At 34.4% G+C, this 25960-nt stretch overlaps 5 protein-coding genes across 9 annotated transcripts; 3 read left to right on the top strand and 2 right to left on the bottom strand.

The window, feature by feature from the left end:
* Window positions 1-979: 979 nt before the first annotated feature.
* LOC110378416 (DNL-type zinc finger protein) lies at window positions 980-1715 on the top strand. Its single transcript, XM_021337651.3, has one exon. It carries the CDS (start codon window positions 1122-1124, stop codon window positions 1689-1691), a length of 570 nt encoding a protein of 189 aa, XP_021193326.3. The 5' UTR covers window positions 980-1121; the 3' UTR covers window positions 1692-1715.
* A 402-nt stretch (window positions 1716-2117) lies between these two features.
* Window positions 2118-5535, bottom strand: LOC110378415 (docking protein 3). Its single transcript, XM_021337650.3, has 2 exons — window positions 5229-5535; window positions 2118-4663 (listed from the first exon to the last, which is right to left on the bottom strand). The coding sequence occupies exons 1-2, from the start codon at window positions 5310-5312 to the stop codon at window positions 3095-3097; spliced, it is 1653 nt and encodes a 550-aa protein (XP_021193325.2). The 5' UTR covers window positions 5313-5535; the 3' UTR covers window positions 2118-3094.
* A 405-nt stretch (window positions 5536-5940) lies between these two features.
* On the top strand, window positions 5941-7094 carry Lsm1 (Like Sm 1). The gene is made up of 3 exons (XM_021337658.3): window positions 5941-6126; window positions 6207-6391; window positions 6854-7094. The coding sequence occupies exons 1-3, from the start codon at window positions 6069-6071 to the stop codon at window positions 7025-7027; spliced, it is 417 nt and encodes a 138-aa protein (XP_021193333.1). The 5' UTR covers window positions 5941-6068; the 3' UTR covers window positions 7028-7094.
* Window positions 7095-9221: 2127 nt separating this feature from the next.
* LOC110378423 (rho GTPase-activating protein 19) lies at window positions 9222-21951 on the top strand. Of its 2 annotated transcripts, XM_064035472.1 has the most exons (11): window positions 9222-9339; window positions 13908-14146; window positions 14227-14414; window positions 14711-14920; window positions 15418-15626; window positions 16087-16277; window positions 16922-17094; window positions 17777-17922; window positions 19461-20069; window positions 20432-20631; window positions 20889-21951. In XM_064035472.1, the coding sequence occupies exons 2-11, from the start codon at window positions 14034-14036 to the stop codon at window positions 21475-21477; spliced, it is 2628 nt and encodes an 875-aa protein (XP_063891542.1). In that variant the 5' UTR covers window positions 9222-9339; window positions 13908-14033; the 3' UTR covers window positions 21478-21951. The 2 variants fall into 2 exon arrangements, with proteins under 2 accessions (XP_063891542.1, XP_063891543.1); XM_064035473.1 differs by lacking the exon at window positions 19461-20069.
* Window positions 21952-22040: 89 nt separating this feature from the next.
* LOC110378417 (uncharacterized) lies at window positions 22041-24124 on the bottom strand. 4 transcript variants are annotated; one of them, XM_021337654.3, is made up of 4 exons: window positions 23912-24124; window positions 22929-23462; window positions 22639-22744; window positions 22117-22291 (listed from the first exon to the last, which is right to left on the bottom strand). In XM_021337654.3, the coding sequence occupies exons 1-3, from the start codon at window positions 24010-24012 to the stop codon at window positions 22654-22656; spliced, it is 726 nt and encodes a 241-aa protein (XP_021193329.3). In that variant the 5' UTR covers window positions 24013-24124; the 3' UTR covers window positions 22117-22291; window positions 22639-22653. The 4 variants fall into 4 exon arrangements, with proteins under 4 accessions (XP_021193330.3, XP_021193327.3, XP_021193329.3 ...); XM_021337653.3 differs by having other exon boundaries at window positions 22639-22747; XM_021337655.3 differs by lacking the exon at window positions 22639-22744 and having other exon boundaries at window positions 22041-22291; window positions 23925-24124.
* Between the last annotated feature and the right edge of the window lie 1836 nt (window positions 24125-25960).

The raw sequence follows: 25960 nt of genomic DNA on the forward strand, positions 1-25960 counted from the left end.
TGTTTTGTACTAGATCCGCTATGTCTAGGTGACCTGATACAATATCTGAAATTATAAAAGAAATATTTAAATTAACATATTCAATATTTAGATATAGAACTAAACAAGTGTTATTTTTTCCAATTGGGGGATTATATTTGACAGCCAACTACAATATTGATATGAAAAAAACACTGGTACCTAATTAAGATACTGCTGTCCTATTTCATCAACTGCTACTCATGACTTCAGAAAGGGAGATCAGACTTATAAATTTAGCCTTTCTGAGAAGTTTAGAGGCATATTAAATAAGGATTTGATGAATGTACCGTGCAGATATTGTAACTAGATCTTAGTACTAGTAGGGGCTTCTACTTCACATCAGTTTGTATTAAACTATTCTCAAAAATATTACAAGTTGGAGGACAATAAAGTTGTAGGTAAAATTTGAAGTCTGTGTCTACTTACCGGTGATAATACTGTGTGTTTCAGTAAATATATCGCCATGGTGAATAATAACATCTGCTAGTTCAGGCCTATACCACACTGAACTCATTCTGCAGGACAAAAATTCTACAATATAAAACAAAATATTTATTCAAGGCTTGAAATTAATCATATTAATTTAAAAATATGTGCTAATAGCAGTGCTAAATGGCATTAAGTATTAACTAGAATTTTTGTCCGTTTTCCCGATAAAATTACGAAAAACTTTATTGTTTTGCTAATTTGAGGTTATTTTGATTGTTTTTAAATTATGTTCGACGTATTGCAGGCGCACGTATTTTAATCATGCTGTCTTGTATGTCAAAATTAATGCCAATAAAAAAAAAACTAATTTTTATTGCCAGTAAGAAATAAAAGTCGTACATCTATTTACCCAATGTTAAGCATTATTTGCTTTTCTATTTCACTCATACTCATTGTAACGTCTTAAAGCGCGTTTTTCTTCCTTTTCTATTTTTTTACTATTGCATCAGCTGACAGCGGCGCCGGCATATGTCATCCTTTGTATTGTACTAAAGTTATTGTAGGTTATGTTTTTATTATTCACTCCATCAATTCCATTTCAACTCAGTGTCTGATGAAAAGTTGTGCAATTATAACTTACACCCGAACAACTCTCCAAAAAGTCAATGTGAATGTGGTCGCTGCCTTTTAAAGCTTTGCAGAAGTGTAAGATGTCTCACAAAACATTAATAGACTTCGTGGTGAAATACCACACACCACGTTTGTTGAATAACGTTGTATTCTTCCCGAGCAATGGGAACTCATATTTCGGCCGAAGATTAATGGTGCCTTTGTCTTCATCAACACCTAAGGTACAATCGCCGAGGAATTTCAGTACAAGTTCACCAAAAATCAATGAAGTGCAACTAAACCAGAAGCCTAAGAAAACGGAGGGAAGTTTTCAACTAATGTTCACTTGTAAGAAATGCAACACAAGAAACTCGAAGTTTATCTCAAAGCTAGCTTATTACAAAGGAGTTGTTATTGTGATCTGTGAAGGCTGCGAAAACAAACATTTGATTGCTGACAATCTGAATTGGTTCACCGATATGAATGGCAAGAAAAACATTGAAGACATCATGGCTGAAAAGGGTGAGACGGTACAGAAGATAATGTCATCAGACCTGGAATTTATTGCTATGGAAATGGCTAAAACTTTGGGGAAGGATGAAGAAAAATTACTGTTAAAAGATGAAAAGTGATGGAAATATACTTGTTTAAGTTTGTGCAGGTTATTTATTTTTAGTTTACTTAATTACTTATAGAATATTTTGTAGAAAACAATGTCGTTTAACAAGTAATTAATTTACTGTACTGTGTGCCAATCGCACAAATAGCTATGTTTTCAATTTGAACATTTAGTATAGTGTAAGATTACTGAATTACTTGAACATAGCGCAGATTACTGAATTTAAAATTTAATAGACATAGCTCATTTAGAAATATGTATACCTCAATTGTAATGTTTCATTGTAGCAAAATAGATGTAGTTGAATAATTCAACTGTATAACCAATCAGTGCATGTTTGACAGTATTCTACAAAATTAATGTAATTTTCATTATTAAACGCTGAAAAAAGTTATTCCATATAAAATGTAAGACAAATAGGAAATAAAACATTATAAAATTAAAAGATTATATGATTTATTCTCAATCCATATTACAAGAGATTACAAATCAAAAAATATGGCCAACCTAAAAATATAAAATCAAAACAGATCCTTATTCATAGTAGAGTTACATTCATATCGTTTCACTGGCAAAAAGGATTGTATAATATAATTCAGACCCTTGAGTCTCTGTAAAACTAGAACCAAAATTATCTGGAATAATCAAAGTTTAAGAAGTTTACATTGGTCTATCTTCAAACCAGATCAAAATACAAGGATGAGAAAGAAAGTCTTGGACATTTCTTACCCACCATACTGTATGAATGCTGCTCCACTTCTAATATTACAAGTTACACACTTAATACTTTAAAACCATGTCAGCAGGCAAAAGCTAGATAAAAATATCTTTTAATTGGCACCAGTTGGTAATCATTTCTGAAAATACTCTATAAAATAAGGCACAATATAATCACATAATGTAATACATTTCATAATCTCTTATAATTATTTTAGCCTAGATATTATTTGTGCGATAATTACATTATACAAAATAATTAATGTACAAAGTTATCCTAAAAATATAAAAAAGAATGTAGTTAGGAATGCAGTAATTCTCATTTGGAATTGTCTTACATGTTGATATACTACAATAGATTATTCCATATCAAAAATTTAAATACATTTTTATAAAAAATAAGTCATCTTTTTTATAATACTGTACTTTAATTCTCTTATTATGTTCTAATATGTAACTTTTATTAATGATTTTTGTTTGTATGGCCAATAATTTACATTTTAGAGGTATCTTATACTAAGTAGAATAGCATCAATTTAAATTCCCTGACTTTAGTTGATCATTCTAGTGATTCTCATGATCAATTTTGCCAAAAATGGTATAACTCTAACCTAATATACAAGTAATTGAGTAAACAATCACTGACAAAATTTCAGTCTTAAAAATTATAATTCGAATTCTTTTCACGATATAACATGTTTATACTCTTTTTGGACGGCTAACAATAGCATAATCTGTTCCATTGCACATATTATGGGAGACATCTTCCAACCCAACCTGGTTTTGCAGAGCCTGAACTTGAGCAGCAGTGGGCACTTGTGGACCAGGAGTATTGGGTTTCCTTATCATGCCATATCCCAAGTGGGAGTCATCTGCCAATCTTGCTGTCTGCATCACATTCTCAACCTCGTCATAATCATTCCATGTATCTTTATTCTTCTGCTCCCCAAGAGCCAGGGTCGTAGGTCGCGCCTCAATCTTTTTGTACCTTGATGACTTATTCAGCTTACTTGTTGAACCAAAATATGCCAGTCTATCATAATTTTCATCCTCCGGATCAACTACTGGACTTGGAAGCAGAATTATTCGTGAAGCTTCTGGGCCAGTAGTGTTCAAATTATCCTGAGATCGAGATATCAGTTTGATACAGTTAGGATTGTCACCCAGGTTAGGTGTGAACTCAGTGTGCTCAGGCTCCTCAACTCCAAATATCCTCCATGCTTCAGATCTTACTTCAACTTTATCATATGGCACTGTTGAGCTTGGAGGACTATGTTCTCTTTTTTGACTATGGTCAATTGGTTCATAGTTATCAGGTTTCTTAAACCTGGCAAAGTCTGAAGTCTCCTCAGATGAAATTGGAATGTCTTTACTTTTAGGTAAGTTGATGATTTTACGTGGAGGCTTCAGTGGTTTAGGTTTCAGTGCAGGTTTTGGCATAAGTAGGGGTGCAGTGTCTCTTTCTGAGCATGAACTTTGTTGACTTGACACTGATACTGAAGCTGTCTTAAATGACAAAGAACTCAAATTCAAATCATCAGGCCTTGCAGCAACTAGAGGGCTTCTAGAGCCAGGAAACAAATTGGCACTTGACTGGATGTTAAATTCACTGTGCTCAGGACTATTCAGGTTGTCATTGCCAATCATTTGCTTCATTGTTTTCATTTTCAATGACAAACATTTGAAGATTTCAGATTGGTTTGGATGTTCTAAATGGAAGATTCCTTCTCCAGTATCACACTTTCTGCCTGCTTCAAATGTAAATTTACCCTGTCTGTAACCATAGCGCCTTATGAACCTGTAGGGCCACGTGGCATATAACTTATCATCAGTTTGTGATCTTAATTCTATGGCAGTGGATGTGAGCAAAAGGATGTACCTGATGGGTTCAAAACCACATCTTGTTGATGCTTCAGAGGGGCACATTTTGACTGAGAATACACCCTCACCAGATGAGCAATACAGATCATTGTCTTCGTCACAGCTGAAGGGATTGGAGTCCTTGTCTTTGAAGGCCACTGACTGCAAGGCTGTCACCCATTCCAAGGTCTCAGTCTCTGACTGTGTGCTGAGTTGCTGCGTGTGTGACTTAGTAAGTATTGTAATAGTGTTTGGACTAGAATGTGTAATTTTTATACAATTTTCAAGAGTTATAATTTTGGGTATAGCACCAGATGTGACTTCATCTTTGTTATCAAATATTTCAAGACGCTCTATTCCCCGTTTGCTGGCAGTAAACAGGATACAATGTTTTTGTTGCCAATTTTTCTGTGAATGAAAGAAAATTTAATTAGTTAAGTTTATACAGTAGTGTTAATATAAATGTAACCTGCATAAGTTTCATAATATGATTTTCCTGTAACGGTATTTATAACTAGAAATTACAGGTCAAATCAATAACAGGTGACTAAAAACCTAGAAGCTATACCTATATATACCTACAGGTAACTGCCTTAATTAAAAAACAGATCATTTTATAGATAAACATGGCAGGTGATTAAGTTGCAGTAATGACATCAATTAAAGCATTTCCTGGCATAAAAGACAAATTAAGTAGTTAAAATGTAGACAAAGTTTAAGTTAATCTATAAAATTAGTCTTTACTTTGTGCACCTAAACGTGGTTCACATACGATAATGGTTTATTTTTCGTGTAGCAAATGTTACTGAACTGGCCGTATCAACAACACGGCAACTACCTTTCCATTGGACATTGAGTCACAACTTGATTACAATAATGCTATAACCACGCAGATTACGTGATGGTGCATGAATCACACGCACTATTAATTTCTTACTTAATCTATAACTTAAGATGTTCAACTTTTGCGTACCTTTTTGGGAAATTTACTAAACATATTCCCTCCGGCAGGCGGAAATAACAAACAACCGGATTTGATTTCGTCGTCTTGTTCCATTTTCCACTTTAGATTTTTCTAAATGCAAAAACACCTTTTGAATATGAATAACATTCAAAAACATAGCACTAGCGATACTTCGTTGTTAGTTTGATGCTCGAAGCTAATTAATAAGTGTATTTATTGAGAAGTTTTTGTAAAATGTGAAGGCACAAAATGCTTTCCTTCCTATTTCTTCAATGACAGCGACAGCAAAATCGAGCAAACTGCAAAAACGATGTTACAAGTTCCATAGACTATATATACCAGTCACAGGTGATTTTAAAATGGAAATGTTTTTTATTTATATAACATGTTTTAATATTATAAGAGGCTCCAGACTTTTATTCACAGGGGCATCTTGTTATTTTTTATATGAACTATAAATATAAGCTTTTTAAAAAAGCCCACTAGCGTCTAGGGTAGGGACCCGAAATCAAGGGTGATTTTACAAAATGGACTATAGATTTGACTCCATCTATTAAAACGAAGCAAAGAAAATTTTAAACAACTCACTTAAAATGGTATCTTGAGTGGAAAACAATTATTAGTAGCCTAAAAACTGTCTGCACTCCGCAATTTTTTTTCTTCTACTTTTTTCAAGCTTTGGACCCACCCCTTCAGCCAAGGACAAAAAAATGACAAATTAATGTCAATGTCATCGAAACGCCTTCCCATGAGCATGAAGAAAAGTTATTGAATATTTTGTTGGTTTGTGAATCAAAAATTCTGATTTGATTAATTGGGAAGGCTATATTTTTCAATTTCTTAACAAAAATGTCCAGCAATATGAACCCTTTGGCTGGAACCGCCCATTTACTGGACGAATTAGACAGTATGTGTCTTAGAACTCTGTTGTCATCTTCGTGTTGTATACCTGTTTATTTTTATGAAAACAATTCTTGTTTTGCAAAGAGAAACTTATGGTGCTGCTGCGAGATGGGAGGACATTGATCGGGTACCTCCGCTGCGTCGATCAGTTTGCAAATTTAGTTCTGCACAAGACGATAGAACGGATTCACGTTGGAAGAGAGTACGGCGATATTCCAAGAGGTATATTCATCGTTAGAGGAGAGAATGTCGTACTCCTTGGTGAAATTGTAAGTTGAGAATTTAGATTTTTAAATAATTCAATCACATTAAGTTGTTTCAACAAGACTGAATGTGTTGTGATTAATTTAACTGTAGGTTGTTGTTTTCATTAGGTTTTTAATAAGATGATCAGTCAGTATCTCCAACAATATAATTTTAAGCATTGTAGAATGCCTATATAAATAATGCAAATAATTTCCACTTACATGATGTTTTGTATTTTGAGTAAAAAATAAAATAATATTGTGTAACTATTTTTCTTATACGTGATTCATGCATAGATATGGAAACCCAAATTAAAAACTTTTTAGTTTTTGTGTTCTTCTTGCATTTTTGTACCATGTGCTGATTGGTTACCATGTTTATGTATTTACCATATTAAATTCAATAAAAAATTTAAATAATGTTCTTTGTTTTCCATACAACAACACAAAAAATATATTTTACATCATATTTTTTTTAATTTCCAGGATAAAGACAAGGAGGATAATCTGCCGCTGACAGAAGTCTCCGTGGATGATATTCTAGATGCTCAAAGACGAGAACAAGACGCCAAGATAGAACAACAGAAGTTACTATCAAAGGCTCTGAAAGAGAGGGGCCTCAATTTACTAGCTGAAATGGGACACGATGATATGTTTTAAATGTTTCCCATTTATATCTCTATGCTTAAGACTGTAATTATGTTATAAACTCTATCTGTGACATTCATTTGTGTTTTTATTCCTTTTCTTTGTACATATCCATGAACTCAAAAGGGTAGTAACTGTTAGTAAGGAAATAGAATGTAAGGACTACTTCTTATTCCTAAGTTTTTATTATCGACATAATTACATATGTTATTGTAATACAAACTTCAGTGGCGAGGCGTCCTAATAAGCCGATTCCCATCGGCTTCCCTTTCGAATTTCAAGAAAGAAGCATAGGTATAAGTTGTAATATAGGTATAGGTATAATTAATATAATCATTTAAACCACACAATTTAAATATGTAGGTATAACAAAACACCTACCACCGTAAAAAAAATTGTCTATAAATTACTTGAAACATTTTGCTCCTACTAAACAAGCCGCGGCTTCCTCGTCCATACAAAACTACGCTTGCGTGACGTCATCCACGCCGCGCCGCACGATGTTTGCAAAATAAGGGCGAGCGGTAACCCGGCTCACGGAGCGGCTTCCAGCAATCAAAACTCGCGAGTGAACGAGAAAGAACGCGTCAAGAGTAGAGTAGCTATATCTGTCTACGCGCGAGTGACAGCGCTTAGAGCTCTCAAATATGTAAACAAACAAATCAGACAAATTCACTCTCATTGTTCTTATTTTGTTTTAGATAATACCATTAACAATTTTTTCTTTGTATTACTTAATTGAATTTATTGGTGTGTGTATCATTTGGAAATAACATAGTTCGTGTGTGTACAATATTTTATGTTAAAGTGTTTTAGTTACATTACGTCAACATAGATGGCGTTGTGCATTTTTATGCAAATCCTGAATCGCGGTGTTAAGATTCTCCGCGATTTAATGACCCTACTTGGGGATTTATAATTTTTTGTAGTAGTTGGCAGTATCATTACTCCCTCCTAATCCTCGCGATCGCACTGTGACCTGGTACTCAGTACAAGTACAGTGTGTGTGTGTAGTGTAAATAGAGATACCTACGTTGAAGAGAGTTATTTTGATACGTATACAGTTTGCATCAGGTTTCTTTTTAGGGTACCTACTTTTAAAACTTAACTAGGATAGCATTTATCGCATTAGACTGTTTTCCGACAGATTATTTACTTTAGGAAAGAACCTATTTTGCAAGGTTAAGTTTTGAGAATAAAAACGTGTTATAAAACTCGGGCACGCCGCACGGGTGAATTACCTACCTATATTACGTCAATATTAAAATTACTAACGTCCTGACGGATTTATGAAACATATACCTACGATAAATATCAATGGCTAACAGGCCGTTGTAAATTTAATACTTAAAATGTATTGTTTCTAGTGCCAACTTTTCTCAGATTCTAGTAGTTAATATACCTAACTAAAGATAATAAAGTTTTATAGATATTAATAAGCTGCCGAATTCCTCGAGAAAACATGTTCAAACTATCAGTCTGTCAGTCAGTGCTAAAAGGTGGACTGAGAAATTACCTTCATTACCTCTCCCTCCCATCCCTGAGTACTCCCCAGTTTTTTTGCTGCGGCTTCCCTATTTCATTAAACCACCCTTCGCCACTGAAACTTACTATTCTACTTCTAATACTATATTCACAAACTAAATTATTGCTAAGTAGTAAATATCGTAGAAACTGAAAGTTTTAATAAAAAGGTAAGGACGCAGATAGCACACATTTTCTTGAATCCTTTTGAGGCATTGCAATCACTTGGTTTTTCCCATTTTGGGTAAGAATTGTAGCTGTCTGTCGAGATTAATAAAATTCGTAGTTGTCTACCTAAATATGAAGTTTATTCAATTATGATTGAAAATGAGACATTATTGAAACTCACTTTATTATTGGACTTGTCACGATGCCACATTATTTTATTTTAAGTAAATAGGTACGTTTTTGTAGTAGGCTGTACATAATGTTTTTTCCTTGCCCAAGTTGCCTGTCAAAAAAGTTTTGAATGTGCGTTCCGAATATGTTATTTGTAGTTTTGTTTCAGTACATGAAAACTTAAATCTTACTATATTTCTTGGGAACTACTGTTCAAAATTAATAAAACATATATACTTACCGTTCATTTTTAATTGAGGATAATTGAAACATCTATTTCTTTTCAATATGTTGTGAAAAACTGATATTTTTTTAACAAGGTTTTGAAAGTAGCACCAAAGATTCAGATTTTAGTTTCCGAACGAACCAAATTTTCCGTTGTGATAAAATGACGTTTAAAAACAATGTACAAAACTTGTGATTATTTCTTTAGATTTTAATAAAAATCTTAATAGAATGATTATGCTGTTAGGAATTTATAGTCTATGACATTTAAAAATGTAGGGTTTGTTGGTCTATGAAAAAGAATGACGGTGGTGTGATTTGTCATGATGTAAAAACCAGTGAGAACAATGTTATAATTCCTAACAAAATGTGATTGTATTTCTTTAACTATTAATAAAGACTTTCAAGAATACCAGAAGTTTGAATACCTACAATAGGTTATGGGCCCAGAACGCCCGAGAAGAAAAAATTAAAAACCGGGATTGGGTAATGAAAAACCCAACATGAAAAACAAGTGAAAAAAACTAAAAAACAGTAATAACAAGGAAGAAAATAAAAAACGGTGAAAAACTAAAAAATGGAAAAACCTGAGATAATACAGATAGAAAAATTAAAAGATGCGGAAACATTTTTATTGTGGAAATTTGAATTCAATATACACTTAAAAGCGGCAAATCTTGCAAAACAATTGCACAAATAAAAGAAGATGACAAGAAAAGTGACTTCAGTATCAAAGATGCTCAGGTGCAAAGAATTATCATAAGCAGTATTGATAAGAAACTAAAAGGTCACATAATTAATTGCAACAGTGCACGTGAAATGTACGTAAAATTATGTGAAATATTCGAAGGTTCTGAGCAAAGAAACAAAGATGCCCTATTACAAGAGTTTTTCACATATAAGAAACAGGACAGTCAATCGCTTTCCCAATTAATAAGCGAAATAGAAAATTTACAATTTCGTATAAATCAGCTAGGAACAAAAATAGATGATGAAATGGTCATATCCAAAATACTAAGCTGTTTACCAAATAATTTAAACTATTTTATAACTTCTTGGGAATGCATGGCAGACGATAAAAACCCTTCAAAATTTAACAAACAGACTTCTGGCTGAAGAAAATCGAATGTTGAAAGCAAAAGAAAGTGACAAGCAGCTAGCATTTCAAGCTACATCTTCATCTACATCTAAGAAAAAGTTTAATACAATAAAATGTTTCAAATGTAACAAAACAGGGCACATGAAGAAAGACTGTAGAGCCTGTAATATCTGCAAAAGGGACAACCATGAAGATAAAGACTGTAAGTTTAAAAATAAACAGTGCTCAATCTGTAAAAAAATTAATCACAGAGAAGAAAATTGTTTTTCAAAAATAAGAATAAGAATGAGAATGAAGAAAAAGTAACAAAAGAATAGAAAAGGCATTTTTACAAACGGTGAAATTCAAGAACCAAAACTGAAAGAATTTGTTGTAGATTCTGGGTGTACTGCACACATGACCAAAAATTTAGACATACTAAAATTTTTTGAATGTAAACCATCATCTGTTTTGACTGCAAATGAAGAAACAATAGAGGTGAAAGGGACTGGTAAAGTCATTGGCAATAAATGTACTCTTAATAATACCCTGCTTGTTCCTGACTTATCACAAAATTTATTATCGGTTAATGCAGTTACAAACAATCAAGGAGTGGTTATATTTACCAAAGATAATGTAAAAATATAGGAGTCAGAATTAATATTAACAGGAAAAAAGAAAACGGTTTATATAAAATTAATTTGGATGATAATAATATGCAAGAAAAAACACTGTTAATGAAAGAAAATGGCACTGCCTTAGAATGGCATCAAAGACTTGGACATCCAGGAAAGAAAATACTAGATATATTACCAGATGTGGCAGATGGAATAAAAATAAATGGATTAAGGCAAATAGACGAATGTGAAATCTGTACACAAGCTAAACAAACAAGACTCCCATTTAACACAGTAAGAAACAGAGCCAGTAGACCACTTCAATTATTACATACTGATGTATGTGGACCGTTCGAAAACAAAACTTATGATGGCTATAGTTATGTTTTAACCGTCATGGATGATTATACTCATTTTACAAAAATATACTTGCTTAAATATAAAAATGAAGTTAAAGAAAATTTAAAACATTATATAGAAGAAACAGAAAGAGAGAGAACAGAAAAGGTATCTACCATAAGATGCGATAATGGAGGTGAATACACAAGCAATGATTTTAAAAATGGTGTACTGAAAAGGGAATAAAACTAGATTATACAGTACCATATTCACCACAACTAAATGGTAAAGCAGAAAGACTAAATCGAACCTTATTAGATAAAACCAGAGCATTACTATTTGATTCAGGGTTAGATAAAGAAATGTGGGGTGAAGCTGTATACTGTTCTACTTATATTATAAATAGATTACCAAGTGAATCTTTGAAGAATAAGACACCTTATGAGATGTGGCATGGTAAAAGGCCTAATATATCTAATATATGCAAGTTTGGTTCAATAGTATATGCTAAACAATTACATTCAAATATTAAGAAACTAGATCCAAGAAGCAAAAAGTTAATCATGATTGGATATACTAATAATGGATATAGATTGTGGAATAAAGAAGAAAGAAGAATTGAAATAGCAAGGGATATTGTTATAATTAATAATAATAAGAAAATTGGAGAAAAGTATGAAGAAACAGGAAGTTCGGTGATAACAGAAATAATACCAGGTAATAATGAAGAAGAAATAAATCAAGAAGAAGAAAGTGATGACAGTTATTATGAAATAGAAGAGTTAGAACAACAAAGGAATGTAATAGAAGACAACATCCCAGATATTATTGATGAAGTAGAAAATGATGAAAATAAAGAAAGTAATACTGCAGAGATAGAAACTATAGAAACTATAAATACAAAACGACAACGGAAAAAACCAGCTTACCTGCAAGATTATGTATTACTTACGTATGATGAAGTCATGAAGTCTGCTGAAAAGAATAATTGGGAGAAGGCCATAAATTCGGAGAAGGAATCATTGGAAAGTAACAATACATGGGAAATAGTTGATATAGGAAGAGCAAAAGGACACAAGATATTGTCAAGTAAATGGGTATTTTGTGTAAAAGAAAATGGTACTTACAAAGCAAGACTTGTAGCGAGAGGCTTCGAACAGCAAAGCATTGACTATCAAGAAATATATAGTCCAGTAGTAAGTCAATCAGCAATAAAATCATTAATAGCAATTGCTGCTTCAAAGGAATATGAAATGATAACTTTGATGTGAAAACAGCATTTTTGTATGGCGAGTTAAAGGAAGACATATTTATGTATATTCCTGAAGGATATGAAAGACAGCCTAATAAAATTTGTCGTTTAAAGAAAGGACTATATGGGCTAAAACAGGCACCAATGACATGGAATAAAAGATTTACAGAAACTTTAAGGAAACTTGGACTGAGAGCTACAAAGTCAGATCAGTGTGTGTTTTTTAACGAAGACAAAACTATAATATTGGCTATATATGTTGATGACGGTTTGGCCATATCAAAAGACAAGGAAAAGTTATTACAGATCTTGCATCAATTGGAAAAAGAATTTATCTTAAAAACATATGAACAACCTCAAAACTATATAGGTTTTGAAATAAAAAGATCAGAACAAGGCATTTTGTTGCATCAGCAGAATTATACAGAAAAATTACTTAGAAAATATAATATGTATGATTCCAAAGCTGCAGATACTCCATGCATTGTGGGAAAGGAAAATGAATCTAAGATGGCTACGTCAGATTTTTCATACAGAGAACTAGTTGGTGGATTATTGTACTTGTCAACCAGGTCAAGACCAGATATCAGTCAAGCTGTGAATGAAGCAAGTAAAAAGGTAGAAAATCCATCAAGGCAAGACATATTAGCAGTAAAGAAGGTGTTGAAGTACTTGAATGGAACGAGAGATAAAGGGATTTTGTATAATGCTGGGAAAGATATTACAAGATTGCATGCATATTGTGACTCAGATTATGCAGGTTGTACAGAGACCAGACGAAGTACAACAGGGTTCATAATAATGTTGGCAGGTGGACCTATAGCTTGGTGCTCCAAAAGACAGCCGATAGTAAGTCTATCGTCAACTGAAGCTGAATATATAGCAGCAGCAGATTGCGTTAAAGAGTGTTTATACTTAAAGACTTTTATAAGTGAATTAATTGGTAGCAGTATTAAGATTAGTTTGAATATTGATAACCAGAGTGCTATCCAATTGATAAAAACAGGTTCATTCAGCAAGAGATCTAAACATATAGATGTGAGATTTTATTTTATACACGAAAATTATAAGAAAGGATATTTAGATATTATATATTGTCCTACAAATTATCAGATAGCGGATATGTTGACGAAACCACTATATAAAGAAAAATTTAAATTTCATTGCGATAAAGTTGTTGTGTAAATTGAGAGTTATAATTAGAAGTGTTTAAGTTAATGTTTTGAAAACTTGTTTAAGTTAATGTTTTGAAAACTGATGGTGTTTCTGAAGTAATTATAAGGTATTTTTAATTTATGTTCATATATTAAAAATAGGAGAAGGTGTTAGGAATTTATAGTCTATGACATTTAAAAATGTAGGGTTTGTTGGTCTATGAAAAAGAATGACGGTGGTGTGATTTGTCATGATGTAAAAACCAGTGAGAACAATGTTATAATTCCTAACAAAATGTGATTGTATTTCTTTAACTATTAATAAAGACTTTCAAGAATACCAGAAGTTTGAATACCTACAATATATGCTAGTGGCAAATAATATATTACAACAGTTTTATGTTACAAGTTTTAGTAAACATGTGTTTAAATAAGGGTCTAATATAGTTTCTCTATTTCTTTTTATCTTCTTTGTGTTAGATTTATAAATATGACTTCTTCGGACTTAACATTCATAGAAAGATTACGAAAGGAGAATTTGGAACAGTTTTTTACTTTAGTGCGTATGCATCTATCGTTTGTTGTAGATATTAATTCAGACGAGTAAGTATATGTGTTGAAAAGTCCGTTATAACCTTATTGGGGAAGTGTCGTATTGTTTACGAAATTCTATTTAATTTCAGTGTTGATTGTTCAACTGACAAACCAAAGCAGTTCCGTTGGAACTTCCATAAGAAAGCAAAGAGTTCCAGTTCGAATTCTAGTCAAAATAATGCTAACATTACAAAGAATAGTGTTGAAGTGAACTCTATCACAGAGGAAGGAATATTGAGGGTGAATGAGCTGATAGATTTTCTATCTAAACCTGACAGTAAGTACATTTTAATTTGTTAATATATGGTCCTATAAGTGTAGATTACTTCATAATCAATTTTAAATGTTGAATCATTGTGCCTCATGCATGCCCATGATAATTATTTTCATAGACTCTCACAGTACTTACTTATAGATTCTCATTATTTACCAACGAGAAAATGTCCACCCAATTGATCTGGCCTACATAGTCATATCAAAAAAATTCCACAGAAACACCCCAAAGAATTAGAAGAGATTTATAAAAAAATACTTCTTTTTTATTTATAAATAAATAAAAATATTTTTTTCCAGATGTAACACAAGAAGGTATATTTCGTCGCACTGGCTCTCTGAGCCGACAACAAGAGCTTAAAAACTTGCTACTCACGGGATCAAACCTAGGACTTGACGAGGGAAGGTTCTCGGTCCACGACTGTGCATCAGTACTGAAGGGCTTCCTGGCTGAATTACCACAACCACTGCTGATGGATCAGTATTATCAGACTTATTGTACTTTAGCTGGTAAGAAAGAATTCAGTCTAGAAATTATACAGAATAATTTATAGAATACTATAATATACATAATGCTATAAAACTGAAGAGTTTGTTTGTTTGAAGTTCTAAACTAAACAACTACTTGTCTGATTTGAAAATTACTTCAGATATAGATAGCCCATTTTTTAAGGCAGACAATAGGCTACTGTTTGTCAGGTGTTTCAAACAGTTTTAATGGGACCCAGGTGAAACCACTGGTGCAAGCTAGTGTAATAATAAGTCCAGATTTCTTCAAGTTCAAGGGTATCCTAAAGAAGAACATTATGCCTGTTTTTACCAAAATTAATCTCAAGTCCCAGTAAGTATTGGATTTAGCAAACTGCCCTAATCCTAAACAAGTGATCCAAGAGCACAAAAATCATCAAAGTTATAGAATGTGCTTACTAAATAATTCAAAAACTTGAATTATTATAATGATTATCTTATCTTAAAATACTTACCTTGTGCTCCTTATGTATTTTCAGCACAATACCCACCAAACGTAGATTCATCCGAGGTCAAACTCCTGACAGCATTACAACTGCTCCTACTTCTACTAACACCATCACACAGGAGTTTCCTCCAGAGGTTGCTACGTTTGTTACGGCTCACGGCTGATAATGAAGCTTCGAATAGAATGTCACCAGATACGCTGGCTACTATGTTTACACCACATCTACTTTGTCCAAGGAAGGTGAGTGATAGTTTAGTACTGAAATGACACACATAAATCACATTTGCAACAGAAATACATTGAGTAGAACTTAAGAGTACGTAAAGGTCAAACTAAAGGGTCATTATCATAATACATAAGTACAGTGTCTATGTTTTGTCTATGAAATAAAGTCTATTCTAGAGAAGATCCCTATTTTTATGGCGACTTTACACGATTGGTGTGTGATCTTGTGTGTCGCGTAGCAGAACACCCAAGAACACACCAAGACCACTCTTGAATTGAACTCTGCTAGAAACCATGAATTTGAAACCTCTGAAAGAGTTATTGATAGCTGTAAACAGCGACACGACGAAGTATCGTTCATTTTCAAGCCAGTTACAGTACCTTTTATTTTTAGAGAGAACAATCAATGATTCCATGTATCTAACAGCTTTAAGATACAAGTTTTACCAAACATTTTCCATATCCTTAATTCCAGTTATCACCAGAAACCTTCCACGCTGACGCCATAGCCTTGTCTCCCGTCATCAGCTTCATGATCCGTCAGTCCTCGCGACTGTTCGATGCGCCCACGCAACTCGCGACTGACGCTGCGGCGTACTTCACTGTGAGAGAGAAACGGAAGGCTATGTCGCCGCTTGTTGATCTGGATGAGAGTATTACTGATAAGTGAGTATTTTATTTATTTTTTTATTCGACTTACATGGCTTTAAAGCATTACATAAATCGAATAGTAACTATAATAATCGAACAGTTAACTAAAGTACATACATAGTAATATTATATAATTTTGTACTGTTATATGAGCATGTGATTTTACATGAGATGGGAGTTTCTGTTTTATTTATTCACCTCCCAATTCACTGTAAGAAATTGTACAGTATCCTCGATAGATACGATACATCAAAAAGTTATATTATCGTCGTGTTAGAGTGAAAATCTCAGAAATTCAAGTCTCGGTAATTATACTGTTTCTAGGAAGAAAACTTCGTTAAGAAAATCCAATTTCTTGCTACCTAAAAGATAAATCTTGCTAAGGAGAAAAAAATCAATCTTGCTAAGGACTAGGTACTTAATGAACCTGAACAGTCATTCTATGCACTTTCAGGAATCTAAAAAATGCTTATAACTTAACAGTAATTATATACATTCACTTACTCTGTTTTTGAAAATGTAATATAATTCAGGAACATCACCATGAAAAGCTTTTCTATCATCCCAATGCTGGGTACACGCCTTCTCACACGTCTAGGAATAAGCGTTAATAAATCACTACGCTACATACATAAAATGTATATTTTTCTCCCCCTCAGAACAGCAGCGAACACAGTATACACGTTCGTGGACCGCCCCCGCACGCGCGCGGAGAACGCGCACAACCCCACCGACGCCGCGCTCGCGCAGCTCTACGCGCACATACAGGCGCTGCCCGACTCGCAGCACAAGCGGAGGCTTATCAAGCACTTTAATAGGCAGAATGGATATGGTAAGTGCTTTCACACGTGATAAAATTCGTGCTTAATATCGGTCCTGCGCCTGATCTCTTTCCGGTCGTGTCGGATTGCCGTCCCATCGGGTTGTGAGAGTGAAGGAATAGTGAGTGCACCTGGTCTGCGCAAATGCTCGTGCACTATAATATGTCCTGCGCAGCTGGCTGTTCTCCCTAAATAAGAATAGACGCCGTGACCAAAATCGGCAGTAAACGCCGTTAAAATTCATGCTAAATAACTTAGCGACTTTGAAATCAATCATCTTTGATGCCTCACACATATGCAGTCAGTAGTGTTGTATTGTTTCCACATTTTGACTTTTGCGCAGTCACTAGTAATTAACATCGGATGGAAAACGGGCAAAGTTATTTGACATGGGTTCGTAAATTCGTGGGGAAAGAGAATATTCTCGCTTGTACCTTTAATAGGCAGAATAGATATGGTATGAAAAACCTGTCGCAAATGTCAACCAATCAAAGGTAAAGCAACTTCGGCGAAGCCAGTCTGTGAATGGAAAACCATTTATGCAGTATCGAGTGCCTCCTTGTTTCGGTTAAATTTTGCAGCTGGCACCGACTCTTAGACCCCGCCCCTGGGTCAGTGAGCAATCAGTAATCTTTTTATGTCAGTCTCTATAAAATATAACCAGTAATTATAAAAACTTTTTCTATATTACAGGTACGCCAATACAAATCCAAAGGACTGGTAAAGTGGCCGGCTCTAGAAGTTTCGGTGATTCCATCAAACGACACATATTTAATAAGGGATTACTCAATAAAACGCCAAAGAAAGGTTCAGGATCTAATATTAATGTTATAGATGAGGTAAGTTTGTTATACATAATACATATCTTTATTTTTAACCAACTTCCAGAAAAGAAGGAAGTTCTTAAAACGACTGTATTTTTTGTTGTAAATATTAACCCAGTTCTTGTAACCAAATGTTTGTAATATTATATAAAGTGTGAAAATAGAAAGCAAGAAGTAAATATATGAATGAAAGTTCTAACGATTGTTGCAGAAATATTCCATGCTTAGAGACTGTTCTTTTAACTAAGTTTCTTTAATATCTCTTTGCATCAAACTAAAGAGAATTTGACCATTACAGCAACCGATGACCGTCATTTTTGATTAATTAATCCATGCCATGTGAAAGGTGAACACATTTGAATACAGCGAAAGTATGTCTTAGATAGATTAAGTGGAGTTATGCCCGATTCGTCATTTTAGTGATTTGGCATCCATAAAAAACGTGTCCCAGTTGGTCATTCAATAAAATATTTTACTTTGCTTAGTCCCAATTGGTCATCCGTACTTTATTTTGTAAAAAGTACTGTCAACAAGATAAGCTTTACAATATTGTAATATGTTTTTTTTATTTATTTTGGTTATGTTTTTTCCGAATATGGCAAGACGCTATTAATAAAATCGCGATTTCAACGGCGTCACACACCGCACGGCCAAAACCAAAATACCAGGATCGCATAAATCAGATGAGTAATATACCAATCAACGAGTGTCCATGGAACTGCCCACCGTGTACTAGGACCGCATAACTTAAAGGAGTATAGCAGTCAAGAGTGTCAGGATTTTACGTTTTTTTCCTAATTGTAGATAAACATACCAATTTACACCATCATTCATCATTTTTATGTATACAATCTCTTTGCTAGTTATGGGCCCCTGGTACTTTTGTTACCGACACAAAAAGTATCGAGTCACATTTTCGGGTTTATAAAATGCCAAATGTGTTTTAATGTAAATTTAATTATATTTATATGAGAGCTATTACCTTTACCTACATCGAAGTTTTACATTTAAAATTTCTTCTAACACTTTTATTTCTGACGGTACTCTGATACGTGAAATTTTATGCGGGTGACGAATCGAAACTCAAAATTTAAATTATAAATTATTTATTTTGCTCGAATGACCAATTGGGACTTGGTGTATGGAAAAAATAGTTGGTGACCAATCGGTACTAATGACAAATTGGGAATAACTCATTAAGTGGTCTAGACTTCAGTGTGAGACAGAGACGATGTTATATAAGATATCCATCGTTTATTTTTCGCATCTGGATAAAATTAAGCCTCTAACAGCCGGATCAAATAACGACACTCAATTTTAAAGACAGCTCAAACATCAGTAACATACTTATTAGAAAAACTTTTAAGTAAGACTTGAAAATAAGTAACTTAACGTGTTTAAAAGTTAGACTGTTATATCAAATGTGTTGCCACCTCAAAAAGCATGTAAATGCACTTGTAACTAACATCCGTTCATGCATTGTGTTGTGTTGTCCAATCTATCTTTCTACGCTATCCTCTACCTAACTTTCTCGTCATGCTTAACGCTTACAGAAAACCGGCAAAGGAAAACTAAAATTTTCCGACGATAACAAAGTTGATGTGTCCCACAAAAATATTGTTCTTAAAAACTTGGCGCATAAAATTGCAAGTACGGAGTCATTAGATGATGATTATGATTCAGACGCGAGTAACGAAAGCACGCTATCCGAAGGTGCTTTGAACAGATCAAGAAAATTGAGTCCAAAATTCGTGTCAGAACCAAATTTGAGCGCTTTAGATGTCAACGATGAGACTCCTAAGAAAAAACGCTCAAACCGACTATTTCGCTCTAAAATTGTCACCACCCAAACTTTGAATAAGAAGTACCAAAAACGAAATGGGGCTATTAGGGGAACACCAACTTGCGTATCATGTTTCGAAGACCAAGACACTGCGTCAGAAAATGAGATTTCGTTCCAAGAACTTAGTGGTGACAAAAGTGTAGGAGATACGCCTAAGAAGATACAGGATGATGTGAAACATTATTTAACTAGTACTCCGGGTATATCTGATGCAGTTTTGTTCGATGAAGAATGTGCGACACCTTATACAATAAATTTTCGAAGGGCGTCCATGTCGCCTATTACGAAGTCGACGCAAAAGTTGTCGAAAGCAATGCAGGTTGGTTCTGTTTTGCATGAGATGCATGTGTCATGTTTTCTTGTCTTATATGTGCTTTATGTGTGCTAAGAAATTGCGAATAATAATTATTTAATCAAAATTCATGTATTTATCATGGTAAGTTATAATTTTTATATTTTTTTTGTACGTATAGAGCAGAGATCGATATATTTATCTCTAAGGGTTGTCAATCCCAGAAATCACTCATTATATTAGCCAAAGAAGAGTTCTTACAACAACAAAGTGTTGAGAACTACACTGAAATATGCGTGAAAATACTTTTTATTCGATAATATTCAGTCGTTCCCACACCTAACTACACCACAAAAACTAACTAACCCAAAAAATATCTTCAATTACAGGAATCAATAATGACACCCCGTTCCCGAAAACCGCTCATAATTACTTCGGAACAACGCGACGTGCCAGAGACGAATGTCGCCAAAGACGAGACGATCAAGTCTGTTGGCCTTTACCAATCTATGTCGCCGAAAAACGACAGTGATTTCGTATCTTCGGACGACGAAAATGACATCACTAGATCCACATTTTCGTGTGAAAGGTAACATACTGATCAGTTTGTTACTAACAGTTTCGAAGAATTTATTATTACTAACAATTTTTTTACATAGAAATTATATGTATGTATGATTCCAAAAATACTTCTACTGATCATCAAAATTATCTTGAAACTCCATTTTGGCACCGAAGAAGATTTTTTACAAGGTAACTAGGTAAAATATAATAGTGTTTTTTACATTATGTTGTCGAGCAGTAATCAGTATTTCTATCTGTATATGTTATTTATCTTGATTCCAGATCAAGTCGTTCGGGAAGCACATCACTACCGAAAATAAATCCATTCGATGCGCGATCGATAAATTCGATCGGTGACAGTCCTCTACGACCGGAAAGTACTCGATTCGTCATAAGCCACGAACGACCAAAACTAGATGATTTAAACACAACACTATGCGGATCCGATGATGGCTTACCAAAGTTCACGATAACAAACGATGAAGAAATCGAACAGAAAAAAAAATCGTTATCAGAACCTTTCAGAGAATATCTTCGTAGCAGGTCCGTGTTAACAGCAACACCGATCGATTTATCGATACTGAATAAATCGAATGATACCGATGATAAAATCAGCGATTCGCTTCTCTACTGTTTAGATGGCAACGTCCCTTCAGATTTGACGTTATCGATTAGTAATTTGGCAGTCGATAAAGAATCGAGTTTGCGGTCGCCGTTGACGAGTATCAATGTGAATATCGATAAAAGTCCAAATAGAAAGCGTAATGCGGATGTTTGTTTGGAAGAATCTACTTCTGGTACAAAGAAGCCGATGGTGCAAAAGGAAAATTTCAAAGAAAAGGTTTTTGAAATAAGAGAGACTGAACTTTAGTTTATATCAATCGAAAGAAAGTGCTGCCTTTATTTAATACCAAAAAGAAACATTGTTGGTTGTATGTTTTCGATTTTCGAAAAGTGAAGTGAATATTTTTTTTTACGTATATGTCAAAAATTCCTCGAATTTAATTGAAATATTTCGTTTTTTTTATTAAGTGCCTTAGCTGTTGTGTCTTCAAATTTTCGGTCACAACCAGAATGTCCAGGAATTGGGTATCGTTGCAAATGTATGAGATTATTCCTATTTAGATATTATATAACTGAGATCTCCGAATTATGAAACTATTGTATAGTAATCGTATTTTTACTTTGCCATACAATTTTGCACCATATGCCGTTCATCTTAAATTCATTTTTTTATTGTTAACAGACATGATTAAAAAAACATTGTCACAAAATATTTATTTTAATTTTCATGACATTTAAATTGATAATTTTATTATTTTAATGTAACTGTTTTAGTTATGAGTACGTTTATAAATATAGAATATTGGAGTACAATATGAATTGTCTTTTTCATTTCAAGTCCAATTTTCGACCAATGTACCGGCCACTTCAGTCCCAAAAATTATTAGGCACAGTACGATATGAAGTAAATCATCGCATCGTTTTCTCAAAGAAACGACTTCTCAGTATGTTGAAATGTTTTTATTGAAACATGGACGTTCCCCGCTATTTTATTAGTCAGTGTTTAGAAAAGGAACATGAAAAGAATGCCAATTATGATAATGAATGAGACGCAGCAGTAGCACTGACAGCATACGCGGTAGCAGAAGTTCCCGAATCTTTCATTGAAAGAATCCTTGGGGCTGTAACAAAGAAAATTGAATCATAAAATTAAGTGACTAGAAGCGAAAGTTGCGTGGCACCGTTGCTACGGTTCTAGATTAGGTACTTAATTTTCACAGTAACTTTTTTGGTGTTATGCCCTACCTTTCCTTTTCAACCATTTCCCGAAAAGGAAGAGGTTCTCAATTCCGATGTTTTTGCATCACATGTCATGCTGTCTTTTTTTTAGGTCGTATTGAGACGCGTTATAGTCTTCCAAAAGGATGGCTCTACCATCCACTTTCACCATCCATCCATTATCCCATTAAAAAATAACCCAACTAAAATGTTGCACTTTCTCTATATTAAAATATGAAGCCCTAAGCACCTATAGAACTGAAGGTCAAGCTCGTCGGCTAGCGTCGCTCCGGTGATCAGAAATCCATCGAATGGCCGACGCCCGCTTTGCTCGCTGCTCGAATCTTGTGACATACCTACTAATAGCAGTAATTGTAAACAGGAAAAATTTAAAAATACACAAATTTTACAGATTTACTCTCCATACCGCAAACTAGCGAAATCTTAGTCACAGAGGATTATAGTCCCTAAAAGTTGAATAATTCGTAGAGCTAGTCAAATGGAAGCCGGGACATAGTAATTGAATTTATCGAAACTTACTCTTTTATTGGCTTTGTGGCTACCTTTCTGGAAGTCAAAACTGGCTTTGCTTCTGTGTACTTAATTTTCTGACGTCTCTTAAAACGCTTGTTTGGGTAACTAGAAACTCCTACGCTGTCCAGATTGGCGGTTTTAGGCAATTTTTTCTGTTTCTTCAGCTTATTTTCGGAGTAATCAATCTTAGGTGTTAATTGGAGCTGTTGTTCAGCGTAACGTATCTCCTTTTCTCTTTGCTCGAGTAGTTCCAAGAATTCTGCTTCCCTTATACGGCGTGCTTTCTCTAGCTGCAAAGATTCGAGCCTCTTTCGTTCAAGCCTCGTGAGTTTATCAAGTTCCCTTAGAGCCCTGCGTCGTCTATACCACTGGCAGAGTTTTGTGCCTCGGTTTGTAGATTCTATAGGATCTGTTTTTTCGGAGTGGCTCCGGACTTTTTGTTTTTGTAAAAACTGGACAGTGGTGGGGGTTGAATATTTGTACGTTGTGATCCTTATCGGTACGGGCAAGTCGCTGGATCTTTCGACATATATGTTGGGTCTGTGGACAAATTAAAGGATTTGTAAATAGTAATATCCTTGGCTGAAACCCAAATTTCGGCTAACCATAGCTAGCCACAGAAAACGTGTCGACCAAAGTTGTAGACTGAATAAAATATAGTCAGGTAGGTGATTAGCTATTGGAGAAAGTGTTTGAAATGATAAGTTTCTAATTACCCTCACGGTTATCTAGCTATTCATTACTTTTTGAGCACGATATAATAGGAGTTATAGCTCTCGCGAGTATGCTAGTAGAGCACCTCTCAAGTTTCTATGTACTTTCTCAATACATCTCGAGGAACCTGGACTATAAAGTCTATAATCACTAACCCACATTGAGCTACCCTACTCTGTATAAGACACCCTAAGTCGACCCACTGACCGAGAGGAGGACTCTGCCCAGCAGTGGATAAAGAGGCTGTTGATGATGAAACTAAGTGGAAAAATTACTTCACGCGTACACCTTTCTTGTTTTTGCATGCCGTGCATGTCTGCCCTGTAGGACATACGCATGCTTCACCTTTCTTGGCCCGGCGACTCTTACCAATCATTTGGCTTCACCACATTTTCTCCAAACAATTGTTCTGCTTACTACATGGTTTTTGTGGTTTCAGACTCGTTTTGAATTTGCACTGTGTTAGTGACAGGTTTGACAGATAGGTTGAGTTTTCTTTTTTGGTTGGTTTATGCTTATGTGTCAAAGTATTGAAGTTCTTGAGAAAAGTCTTTACTCGCCCAATTCTTTCTTGATGGAAAAGTGGCCCACGAAGAAATATATTAAACAGAAGCCCAGAATTTGTATAGGTACAGTAGACTGCACATCAGTGGTAACTGCCATGCACCTTAACTCAATAGTAATAAGTACGATTTTCCTATAAAACTGTTACCACTGACCTGAAGTTGACTGTACAAGCATTAAATAGCTTGTCCTACAATTATTTTATATATAAATGATACATTAATTTGCAGTGAAACTTTAATTTCAATCTTGATGAAGTTCTATTCCTATCAATATTATCTTACTAATCTTCCCAAGCTCTCCATCTAGAGCGTAAGATATTATGCGAATTACTTAGAGTTTGTCAGCTCGCCAAAGCTAGGTATTATAGAAACTCGAGTATTATGAATAAATTAGGTAACAGGTCTCTTTGGTCCCCAGTCAGAGACAGACCTAATCCATTAACTAAATACGACGTATTTTAGCCAAGATGGATTTGAGTAAAATTTAATTCGAAATAAAACTAAAAAGTTGTAGGTTCTTGGCACTTGCTAAGCTCAGGTTTAAAGCTGTGTAGATTAAGTGAGTAGATATCCTGCGATGAGTAAATACACCGGTAGGGGAGAGTGGGGGAATTGCGGACGCTGAAGGGAAATAATGCACAACATTCGTACTATTAGTAATTATCAGTCTGTCTTTATTAATTATCAATCTTTAGTTATTTGTCTACAAAAACAATTATACTTATTATACGAGATCAATCAATAAATATAATATTTTTAGCAAAAACAAAACCTTGTCAGTCCGTATTTACCCGTAGCGCTCGGGGTAAATTCGGACTGACCCTGGGTTAATTACGGACAGCATGGGGTATTTACGGACTAGGTCCACATCACTGACAAAAATCACAAGTAAAGCCTTTAGAAGAACTACCTGCAGTGCAGTACTCATGAGCCCACTTGTAACCTACACTTTGAACACATAATCCAGTATTCGGCGGGTGGATCACTGTACTTTTCCTGATAACAAATGTAAAAGTAATCAACATGTCAAACAAAGTAGCTCTGAGAATACCATATTTTTCTTCCGCCTGACGCAAAGTTATCTACTGGTCTTTTATTTCTTGCACAGCTTTTTGTAATCATTCGATTTTTTTCTTATGTATTTCCGAGGCATCTAAAAATGAGTATTGAGTAATTATTGATTAATTTCATAATAGTTTTTCGAATTAGGGGTAATTGCGGACGTACGTATTTACCCCGCGAGGCTTGTCCGCAATTAACCCAACTGGGTATTTTTAAATCAAAGAGAAATTTGTAGGATATGAAAACATTTCATAAAAAACAAACATTGGCGATTCAAACTCCATTGACAAAGCTATCCATAGAAAATATTACTTTTTACCATCACTTCATATACAGACCTGTCCCTCGAATTGTAAAACACTAAAAATTAGTTCAATATACACTTTTTTTTTAAATTTTATCTACCTTTGAAACAGTGCGCAGCCGGCTGTCGTAAGTTTTTGCGTGGCACTAAAATGGTGGAAAGAAACAGATGACAGCACCGGGCTGCCGCGGGGGGGATTGAATGAGTAGATACTTGCTAGTCCGTTTTTACCCCGCGTCCGTAATTCCCCCACTCTCCCCTATACACGATTGCTGCGGCTGCGGATTGCAAAAAGAGGTACTGCAAGATTAGCAATCAAATGGCTTCGGGCCTCGAATCTAGTTATAACTAAAGGACTCTATTATATTGATTTCTAACACTTATATTAATGT

Source organism: Helicoverpa armigera, chromosome 7 (assembly GCF_030705265.1).
Source record: "Helicoverpa armigera isolate CAAS_96S chromosome 7, ASM3070526v1, whole genome shotgun sequence".
Classification (NCBI taxonomy): Eukaryota; Metazoa; Arthropoda; class Insecta; order Lepidoptera; family Noctuidae; genus Helicoverpa; species Helicoverpa armigera.

Excerpts from the sequence above, each read along its gene's own strand:
- LOC110378416 (XM_021337651.3), top strand. The coding sequence starts at position 1,122 with ATGTGGTCGCTGCCTTTTAAAGCTTTGCAGAAGTGTAAGATGTCTCAC.
- LOC110378415 (XM_021337650.3), bottom strand. The coding sequence starts at position 5,312 with ATGGAACAAGACGACGAAATCAAATCCGGTTGTTTGTTATTTCCGCCT. Across the intron at positions 4,664-5,228 it reads TTAGTAAATTTCCCAAAAAG|AAAAATTGGCAACAAAAACA; the intron begins GTACGCAAAAGT and ends TTTCATTCACAG.
- Lsm1 (XM_021337658.3), top strand. The coding sequence starts at position 6,069 with ATGTCCAGCAATATGAACCCTTTGGCTGGAACCGCCCATTTACTGGAC. Across the intron at positions 6,127-6,206 it reads TTTACTGGACGAATTAGACA|AGAAACTTATGGTGCTGCTG; the intron begins GTATGTGTCTTA and ends TGTTTTGCAAAG. Across the intron at positions 6,392-6,853 it reads TCGTACTCCTTGGTGAAATT|GATAAAGACAAGGAGGATAA; the intron begins GTAAGTTGAGAA and ends TTTAATTTCCAG.
- LOC110378423 (XM_064035472.1), top strand. The coding sequence starts at position 14,034 with ATGACTTCTTCGGACTTAACATTCATAGAAAGATTACGAAAGGAGAAT. Across the intron at positions 14,921-15,417 it reads GACTTATTGTACTTTAGCTG|CACAATACCCACCAAACGTA; the intron begins GTAAGAAAGAAT and ends ATGTATTTTCAG. Across the intron at positions 15,627-16,086 it reads ATCTACTTTGTCCAAGGAAG|TTATCACCAGAAACCTTCCA; the intron begins GTGAGTGATAGT and ends CCTTAATTCCAG.
- LOC110378417 (XM_021337652.3), bottom strand. The coding sequence starts at position 24,012 with ATGATTGGTAAGAGTCGCCGGGCCAAGAAAGGTGAAGCATGCGTATGT. Across the intron at positions 23,463-23,911 it reads AAGAAAGGTGTACGCGTGAA|ACCCAACATATATGTCGAAA; the intron begins GTAATTTTTCCA and ends ATTTGTCCACAG. Across the intron at positions 22,292-22,928 it reads GCCACAAAGCCAATAAAAGA|CCCCAAGGATTCTTTCAATG; the intron begins GTAAGTTTCGAT and ends TCTTTGTTACAG.